Genomic DNA, 9918 nt, shown 5'->3' with positions numbered 1-9918 from the left:
GTTTAAAAGATGAGGGACCTAAGGACTAATTCCCTAAGGGCAGTAAAACACAGAAGAAAAACATTTGCTAGCATCCTACTGTTTGCATTATCAGCGTTAACGAACAATGCTCATACTTAGACGAGTGTCTCCTAATCACAGAGGCAAAATACCCAAATGCATTTTGGTTGATGTTTCTTGATTTTTCTTTTCTTAGCAAAATATAACATCATTTTAAGTCAAATTAAATTCTGTACCTTATTACGGTGTCCACCTAAGACCAGTAACACCTTAGACTCTTCATCAAACTGGATTTTTTTTTCACTTCTATGATCCTTACTGAGTTTCTTAAATGAAAACGGAAACCAATGCTGCCCCATGCTCACGTGTCTTAGAAAAAATTGATGCTATATTGAAATGTCAGTTTCTTTTATATCCATGTTCTCTGATTGAAATATTGGGTTGGAACTTGTACCACATCAATGATTGTATGTGATGAAAGCAGATTGCCTATCCATAAAGCATTTTTAATGCTGTCTTTTTCACGTATCTACCCCCAAAATCTTTTCGTGTGAAAAATACATATATATATATATATATATATATATATATATATATATATATACACACACATATATAAATTGAAGTGTATTTAAGTGTGCAATTTCCACCTAGACCCATCGCTAGGTCTGCAAACAGGAGTGTGCATCTGAGTGTATGTTTTCAAGAGGCACGGTGTGGATCTCCTTTCCCCGAGTCCTTGGTCCTTGGCTTTTTACTTCCACACCTTGTAGGAGTTGGGAGACGATGTGAAGGGAGAAGAACAAGCCAGACATCAAACCCATTTATTCTGAATCTTAAATTATGACTTTTTATCATCAATATTTTGGTTACATTGTGACACAAAGGACAAATTAACATCCGCTGTGAGGTCTCTTCTTCGATTGCTTTGGGATTTAGTAACGTTTCCTTGGCATGGGACTCCTGCACCCATCGGCTCCCAGCTGCATTGTGATCCTATTGTTGTACAAGGGGCCAAGACAAGAAGGATTTGCACCACTGCTCCCAGGGTGCCTCTGCCAATACTTGTAAGCGTGACTTGTAGGTGGCTTCTCGCCAGGTGTTTGCAGGGAGTATGAACACGCCTCTTTCCTTCGCCGATCAGAGGAGGATCCTGAGGGAGACTGACTCATCCTGTTGGCTTTGGAGCACCTGAGGCTGGGGTGCCGGCACAGACGTGGATGCAGATAGATGAGGACGGGCTGCTGGGAAGACCTAGGCACACTGGGCCACGGAAGCATGTGTTCAGGAGACTTGGTCATTCCAGCTTCCGTCCTCATCTGACATGATTCAGGCCACCCAGGAGCATCAAGTTTTTAAAGTATTCCAGAGCGTTAAAAAAAAACAACAAAAAGAAACAAGAAACAAACAAGAAAATCCCAACTTGTTAGTTCTAAAGGTGCATCTGAGAGAATTTCTTGGAGAGAAGAAACAGAATCGTCCATCTGTTATTTGTACTTTGATATACACGTACCTTCTGCTTGGTTTGGTCTCAACCAAAACAAAATACATAGGTATGCTTTGTGCTGTTTTGTTTGGTCTCGTTCAGGAATTCAACATACATTTCTCTCCCCCATCCCAGCACAAAATAAAATAGGAGTCGGGGTAAGGAGGGAGAGGTGAATGTGGAAAGAAAAGTAAAACTTCTCCAGGAAAAAACAAAAAACAAAATATAAACAAACACACACACACACACACACACACACACACACCACAAAGCAAAAGTCGCAGTCCAGTCCAATCCTGCAAAATTTGCTTCTCCGGATAAAGCACTTCTTCACAGATTCACAATGTCCCCTTCCCCCTCCCGAGGCCTCCCATCCACCCAGGGGAAAATACAGAATGAAAGTGAAGCCATTCTTTTTCTTAACGCTGAACAGACACACAAAGAACGCATTTCAAGGACTCTCCAGCGGGTTGTGATTTGCAGGGCTCCTGCTCTGAGCTCTGCCTGCGACCTGCCATCCATCCTGGGGTCAGCGGCACTCCTCGTGTGGGGTCAACAATACAAGGGACAAACAAAAGAAGAAAAGCCCATAGTCCCCACAATAAGATCCAATATTGACTTTACAATCACAGGTACAAATCGCTCAAATCAATAATTTCATTTCTCCTTCAGACCTTGTCGTCTAAAACTAATTAGAAGCCAGGTTCCCAAGGAATGGTCTATAGTCAAAGAAAATACTGGAGATTTGGAAGGAAATCATTCTTCAACAGTCTGATGGAAGTGGGAAATTAGTGGTCCTATTCTGGCAAGTTCAGGGTGTTGAGGAAGGGCGGAGTCCGGTGTCCAGATCGCAACTTCCCCACCGACTGGGGACTCTGTGTTTATAGAGGAAAAACCAAGAAGCCCGAGAACGTGGAGTACTTCCAGCCTCCCATGAGGTTCCCCCTCTCCAGTTTGAGATGCACTTTGTCCTCCCTTTCCATCAGCAGTAGGACACCGTTGCTGGCAGCTTCTCTGGTCACGTCCTGGTCTCCTGCAAAGGCTGAGATCACCGGGTAGCCGTTCTGCATTAAACTGACCTGCGGTGCAGAGGGTAGAGCTCAGCGGACCTGCAGGACCCCACGGGCACACGTTTGCTCTCTGATCCCCCCACACCCCCCTGCCCTTTCCACGGAGCCACCCCAAGGGCCTAGAAGATGCGGTGGCTTCTGGGCTGGAGGCCCCAAGGTCAGCGTGCTCCTTGCTGGGCCCAGATGCCCAGAGGACACACAGGACCTGCAGCCATGGGGCAGCAGTCCTCCGAAGCTGAAAGGGTCTACACCGCCTCAGACCTACCCACCTGGATGGTCTGTCTGTTGTACACTTTGACCACGTGGAAGCTGAAGCTATAAATCCCTTTTCTCGGTGCTACAAATATACTGGAGGCAAGATCGAAATGGTTGCCAACATTTACTAATACCTGAAAAAGAAGAGGGAGTACAGCACAAACAGAGCAAACCCCTCCTCAGTGTCTCTTACTTAGACTGGCAAAACCATGGCCACGAAGCACCCCAGGCAGCGTGCCAAATCTGCCCCCCACTGGGAGGGGCATATAGAGGGATGGGAGTGAGTGGGGGGGGTGGGGGAGGGGAGGGGGAGGAGGAGTGGGGAGGCTGGTGGTAAAATAGCCTACACCTGGAAGGGATTTGAGAAGAATCCTAATGGACTGTAATTAATAAAGGTGTTGAAAAGTGTATTTTATGTCTGCATTGAAAAAATGGGTGCAAATTGTGCACGTTGAGGGCAAGGCAGAGAAAAAGGAATAGAAGACAATGAGGTCCCCTAAACAAATGGAATCGAATCTGTTCAGAGGTTTATAGGATTCCGGAGGTTTCCACGTGAAGTTTACTTTCACAAATAGGGCGCCACGCCAGGCTGAATGGGGAGAAGGAGACCATAGCTAAGGGGCCAATTCAGGGAAATAACTTAACATCAGCTCAAGCTTGTCCCCTGTGTCCCTGTCCCCTGGCCCCCTCCCTGGGAGCACACAGGAGGTGCCTAAGCTCAGGGGTGAGGGGAAGACTCGGATGGATAAGCACTGGCTGCACCTGTTTCCTTCACCTTCCTCTGAGTAATGTGTTTGCTCCCTTGGCTGAGCTCTGATGTCATGCAAATAAGCTTGATTAAATGAAGGGTGTGGAAACAGCAGTTGGATACCCTGAGCTCAAACTACAGGAGCCTGAGAAGACTAATGACAAATTAGCCAGAGGATGTGAGGTCACATGACCCTGCAGAGGATTTTTCTCAAATGAGAGGGGGATCAGAGTGTTAGTGTCACAAGCAGAATCTGCAGAGTGAGCGATCCCTCATGAAGACCCCAATTCCCTATCAGGAGTTTAAGACAGAATTCGGTCACCCTGTCTGGATCTTGTCCCCACCTCTACTCACACACAAATGCACAACTCGATTACAATAATAAAATGGCCCCCTTGGTGTTCTGGGCTTTTAAAGCAAACAGCCAGCAACAACAGAACCCTAGGTTAGGAATCCTGTCTTCTGCTCAGAAAATAAATTTCAACCGAATGACTCTTGCTGTTTACTCCTCGCACACTCATCGTAGATGAATGACACGCAGTCCCCACAGCGATTTGCGATCTGCTGTGACAACCACGGTCGCCACTCGGGAAATAAGCTTGCACTAGCTTCTTCGAGGAGCTCAGGGCACCACTTCAGTCCCCCTCGCTGGCAGGGCTCACACAGACACTTGGGGCTCTATTGTTCGAGACGGTGAGCTGCACAATGCCTGCTCTCCGTCTCTTCCAGCCTGGGCTCTCAGTCTGCCTTATGATGCTTTAAAGAAGAATAAAGCATTCTCCATCCAAGCCCTCGGAACTGTTTCTTCCAACTCAACTACCTCAACTCTTTTCCATCAGTTTTAAATGCCAGAAACTGGTAAATGTAGGGCCCTGCTGTCAACGAAAGAACACCCAGAAGGAGCCCAGAAGAGCAGGTTTCACTGACTCCCTAACTCGGGAAGCAGGGAACAGCATTTTACCCTCCCTGCCATGGTTAGCTCATCTATAAAATTAGAATCTTATCTTGCCCTGCAGTTTATCTTGCTCCCACATCACAGGGTTCTCCTGACACCCAAGTGAAATGATGGGACGTAACTAATGATAACACATGAAGAACTTAGCAAATACCCATTGATGGGTGTCTGCTTTATCTGGCAATAATTAAAACCACTAGTTGTATTAAAAAAAAAAAAACTGTTGAAAAACAGATGAAAGAGAGATCACCTCCAAACCCTAAAAACTCAAGTAGATAATCCTTAGCAAGGATTAAATTAAATCAATCCTCTGGCCTACACACGGGCAATGGTGTGTGTAGGTTCACACTTACACTGAGGTTTAAGGATTGGTTAACAGGAGGGAAATCAGTTAAGTGTGGCCAGAGAGCCCACGATTCTGTTTTAGTGGGAAGCATTTGGCAAAAGGAAGGGACTGAGCAGGTAAAGTCTGGGAACCACTATAATGTTTTCAACTTGTTTCTGAAAAACAACAGAAACCAAGACAGGAGGGCCCAAGAGGAAAGTCACAACCTCCAGTCTGAGCCCAAAATCCCAGAGAAGAGATTGCCAAGGTCTGATCATTTACTGAACCCTCTGCTTTAAGCCAAGGGAGAGAAGTTTAGTGGCTTGGGTTAACTTAAGTCATTGATCCTTATATTTTTTAAATCTATATGACCACACTACATAGGATATTTATGTGTTGTATATATTTGTACATTACAGTATATATGTTGTATTTACTATCTATTCCATCTACATAACCGCACTCTACTTTGTTTTGAATTTATGTAACCATCCCTGCTATTGCCCCCACACTCTTTGCGACTTATTTTTCTTGAAGATAAGCGTCCTCTCCCCAGTCCATTCCAAACTAAGCAGTAGGCACATATTTGCTGATCCTTGGCTGAGACCCTTGGAGACTCCCCTTTTGGGGTGTGTTTTCCACGCACTCAGTCCCCAAGTTGGCCACCTGGATGACCGAAGCCTATCCACCACAAACGACAGCCCCCGACCCAGCGAAAAGTAAGATGCGCAGGCTCCTTTCGGGGAATTCATTTCAGATCCCTTAGTTTTAAAGAACTGTCAGTCATCCAAGTGCCAACTGAGCTGCTAGTGATAAAGAAGCTACAATGTGAGAAAAGGGAAATGGTAAGGAGCGCTTACTCGGAAAGGGAGAAAGGAGAAGGGCAAGGGCAGAGCAGAGAGGCGGGGAGCGCCTGGAAGTCCCCAGCCCACGCGCCCAGGCCCCCGCCCTCTCCACCCCCGGGCGGGAGGCGAGGCGGCAGGCCGGCCGGCTGACCTGGTCGAAGTAGATGGTCATGGTGCGGTTGCTCATCTCGGACGGCTCGTGGTTGGTGCTCCGCGTGGCGGAGAAGGCCACCTTGGCGCTGCCGGAGCGCACGGAGATGCCCAGGGAGGAGGTGACCGCGCCGTCCGCCGACGGGCTCGAATCGCACACCACCAGGCACTTGCCCTCCAGCACAATGGGCTCCGTGTCGTTCTGCGCCCGCACCGGGCAGCCGGCAGGCAGCAGCAGCAGCAGCAGGGCCAGCGCCACCCCCAGGCAGGAGCCGCAGCCAGCCGGCTCGCGCAGCGCCCCCCGGCGCCCGGGCATGGTCAGCGGCGGCCCACGGGGGCCCCGGCCGGGCGCCGGCATCCGAGCTGGTGGGGGCGGCGCGCGAGGGCGACGTTGGACAGCGGCCGGAGGAGCCCGGGAGGGCGCGCAGGACTGCGCGGGGCCTGGGGAAGCCTCCTTTGGCCTCGGTCCCCTGCTCTGATGGTCAAGGCCAGGGTCGTCCTCAGAAGAAAGGCGCCAGCGGACCTGTCAGGGCAAAGAACCCGAACCCTTAGACTGGGAGGTGAACCTGGAGGTGGGGGAGAGGGGCACGGGGAGCAGGTGCCTGCAGCGCAAGGGCCCCTTTCCATGGAGGCCACCCTCTTAGTACCGCACACAGCCACCCCTTCCCGGATTGGCACAACAGGTCCGAGGAACGCCCCGGCGCCCTGGGGCAGTGCGTCCCTCAGGGCTCCTAGGCGGCGCGCGCCTGGGGTGCGATCCGGTAGGGGCCCGAGGTTCCTCAGGGCCTCGACTCTAAGACATGGTCGGTGACCTCAGAGACGCCGTCAACGCCACCCCCAGGGCCCGTTCTGCAAAGGCGGAGAAGGGCTAAGATGCAGGCAAAGGGAGAAAAGTACGAAAGGTTTATCGCCCTCATTTTAGTGGCATTTTCTTGAAAGCCAGACCAAGAAACCTTTTTCCTTTCTCTGCTTTCCCTTGCATCCTCTGTTTATCCATCCTGGATATAGAAATATATTTTTAAGCAGTCCACTTAATAAAGATCGTATCCATTTTCCGCCCAAAAACAAATCCCAAGGAAGCTCCTTAGGGTGAATAAGATTAAGAGGAAAAGACATAGAAGACAGACTCTAAAACCAAACACCCACTTCCACCGTCCCCGCAGCCCGCAGCGAGCTCCTTTGGAGGAGCCGCTCCGATCGCCCGCTCTGGCGCAGGACCAGAGGATTGCACGGCTGTGAGCGTCCCAAGCTTGGCCTGTTGGGCAGCTTTTGTCCCTGGACCCCCAGCCCTTCCCGGCCTGGAGGCAGCCCTGGAGCTTTCTGCTAACTTGAGCGCGCGTTCGCACTTTCCCCGACCCTCTCTTCTGCCACCAAACTAGACAGGTCAATTCAATACCCAGTCGGAGAAAGAAAAAGCAAAGAAGCCGCTCCCCTCACCGCCCACAGCCTCCGTACAACTCCTCCAACAGTCTATCCAACGAGAGAAGTTGTTGTTCCGGGAGTAGCCAGCCTCCCCCCAACCCCGTACACATTGATATCGATATTCTCTCTCTTTCGCCCTCTCCAGAACGCAGATTCTCCAAGGTCCTCATTAAAATATATGCATGAATGCAATTAACGTGCTGATCGTGGACAGGCTTGGGTTTTGGTTACCTGGAACATCCATGATGAGCGAGCAGCGCTGTCCGCGAAGTTGTTCTGCTTAAAGAAGATGAGCGGGAGCTGGCGGGAGGAGACTCGGAGCGCAGCCCTTCTCCCCGCGCCTGGCCAATAACCGCGCCGCCCCGCCCTGCCCCTTTCCCGCGACGGCCGGCGCCCGCTCCGGGTACGCCCCGTGCCGCGCACCCCGGTGCCTCGCGCGGCGCCCAGAACCCGCACGCCGGGTGCCCCTCACCGCGCCGCGCCTCGGATCCGCACGTCCCGCGCCCGGCATCGCCGCGCGCGTCGCCCGGCGTCCGCTCGCCCAGCGTCCCGCACCGCACGGGGCTCGGACTCTCGCGCCCTGCACTTGCACACCCCGCGCCCAGCACCGCGCAGCGCCCCGCGCTTCGCACCGGTTATGTTCCAGGCACCCCACCGGTTCTGCACCGCACCCGGGCCCACGGTCTAGGAGGGCCCTTCGCGCACAGCGCGCCCGCAGCGTGGCTCTCTCTGCCGGGCCCCTCAGTCCAGGCCTCTCCTCTCGTCTCCAGACGGCACAGCCATCACGATCGCCCGGAGGACTCCGCGCACTGCCCCCTCCCGGGCTCGGCTCCCGCTCTCCTCACCCCCGCCGCACCCTGCACCGCCCAGGTCCGGCTCTCACCCAAACACCCAGAGCGAATTCCTCCCAGATGCCTCGTTTTTAATAATTAGGCACCCTCAAAGCACCGGTCGCTCTTCTTTTCGATTCTTTCTTTTCTTTTCCAAATTCCCTCCAAGTCTTAATCCTGAATAGCGTGACTACTTTCATAATTAAGGGGTAAGGCAGTTTTTCTTAAAATAAATAAATTAATTAATTAATTTAAAAAATAAATAAATAAAAATAAAAGGACTGAAATGGAGAGAAAAAGCTTGGGATTTTAATGGCTTAAAGGCTGTGGTTCCGGAATCGCCAGTTTGGGAAATAGCAGATTTTGGCAGGGATTAAAAGAGGCGGCTCCGCCTGGGTTTATGTTTCTGCTCCTCTGAACCTCGGGGCTCCTGGAGCGCACTGGCACACGCGCTTATTTATTAAAATGCCTACTCTGAGCTCTAACGACCTGGGGAGACGCGCCGGTTTCCCAGCTGCGCCCGGAGCGCGGGCGAGAAGCGCAAGCACGGACGTGGGGCGCCACCTGCGGGCGCCGGGGCCTCCCTGCGGCAGGCTGCGGGCGAGCGAGCGGCCCCAGAGCGGCCGAGTCCAAGGGACCCGAGGAGGTTTGCAAATGGTCTTCTCAGACCCCAAAGAGCAGTCCTGTCCTCTGCAAAAATGTAGCAACAAAACGGTCTTTCCGGCCTCCTTCAGCCCCCTGGCTCTGAGAGCTCGCGGCGGCTCTGGATTTTGTGGATCTGCGCTCCTCCAACGGGAGACTCCGCCGGGATGATGTGTGCTGCAGTCCCTTTGTCATTGGTCATCGCCGTCCGCAAAACCTTTGCACAGACCACTGAGCAGCATGGTCTGCGCCCCCCTGAAACAATATTTACAACACACTCTCTTACGACCTGACTTTAAAAACAACAACAAAACAACAAAAAACGTTGTTTAAAAAAAAAAAATTCGTAGCCCTTTCGATTTGCATAGGGTACCTTGCCCACAGACTGATGAAAAATTAACTGTAAGTCCGCCAATGCTGTTCATAAGAACAAAGCAAAAGTATTTCTTATTACCCCAGACTTCGCGCCAGGCCCTCTTTTGTTTGAAGGTTTCAGCCAGTGCTCTGGTTCCACTCTACAAGCTGGGTCTTTTCAGGGAGGCGGTTTTCAAAGCTTTATTTTCCAGAGGCTCTCGCGTGGCTTTTCTCCCTATTTAGAATTGACAAGGCCTCCTATCTGAGCAATAAGGTTAAATTCATTACCAATCAGTTTAACTGAAATGGATATGTGGGAAGACAGGGGCAAAGTAAAACAGAATTGCATATGACTACATGAGACAAAATATTTAGTATGGTTGTAAAAATGTGATGGAAAGAACTTCTGAGCCAAATGTTCTCTAACTTAACTAGCAACATAGTAAAAATATAAAACAGTCCCCAAGCCTGTTAGCCTCCTAAGGATACTAGCTGAAAATTAAGTACTTAATTTAAACATTTTTATAACATGTGAGCCAGCTGTACTGGACTTTGCTAGGAAACTTTTTCAACGCTATCATATTTTGCTGCCTTTTTAATTTTGTTTTAACGGTGGAAATTGTTAATTGTTACTTTCAGGTATTACTTCATTTCACTATCGCACTGATTTGACAATTTCTTATTGTCAAAATAAACACACCCCAGCCATCCCATCATAGAGAACACTGATTTGTGTGAAATAATAAATAGCAAATGATACAAGATCTATGAAGAAATGTGAGACACAGACTGATAATTAGACCAATTTGGGCATGCTAATTAAATAGTAGCAATAC

General features: G+C 50.3%; 1 protein-coding gene across 6 annotated transcripts; it reads right to left on the bottom strand.

Annotated features, from left to right (window-relative positions):
* Window positions 1–599: 599 nt before the first annotated feature.
* CBLN2 (cerebellin 2 precursor) lies at window positions 600–8818 on the bottom strand. Of its 6 annotated transcripts, none has more exons than XM_047698457.1 (5): window positions 8140–8818; window positions 7488–7532; window positions 5836–6357; window positions 2826–2945; window positions 600–2565 (listed from the first exon to the last, which is right to left on the bottom strand). In XM_047698457.1, exons 2-5 carry the CDS (start codon window positions 7494–7496, stop codon window positions 2368–2370), a joined length of 849 nt encoding a protein of 282 aa, XP_047554413.1. In that variant the 5' UTR covers window positions 7497–7532; window positions 8140–8818; the 3' UTR covers window positions 600–2367. The 6 variants fall into 6 exon arrangements, with proteins under 6 accessions (XP_047554413.1, XP_047554412.1, XP_047554415.1 ...); XM_047698456.1 differs by lacking the exon at window positions 8140–8818 and adding an exon at window positions 7889–8120; XM_047698459.1 differs by lacking the exon at window positions 7488–7532 and having other exon boundaries at window positions 8140–8816.
* Window positions 8819–9918: the final 1100 nt, after the last annotated feature.

Source organism: Lutra lutra, chromosome 12 (assembly GCF_902655055.1).
Source record: "Lutra lutra chromosome 12, mLutLut1.2, whole genome shotgun sequence".
NCBI lineage: Eukaryota > Metazoa > Chordata > Mammalia > Carnivora > Mustelidae > Lutra > Lutra lutra.
Note: the sequence above shows the minus strand (reverse complement) of the source record. Positions and strands in the feature narration are given on the sequence as shown.

Bases quoted from the DNA above. Each gene is read 5' to 3' on its own strand.
- CBLN2 (XM_047698457.1), bottom strand. The intron at 2,946-5,835 runs GTCAGCCGGCCG...CTTCTTTTTCAG, and splicing joins TGACCATCTACTTCGACCAG to GTATTAGTAAATGTTGGCAA. The intron at 2,566-2,825 runs GTGGGTAGGTCT...TCTGCACCGCAG, and splicing joins ACAACAGACAGACCATCCAG to GTCAGTTTAATGCAGAACGG.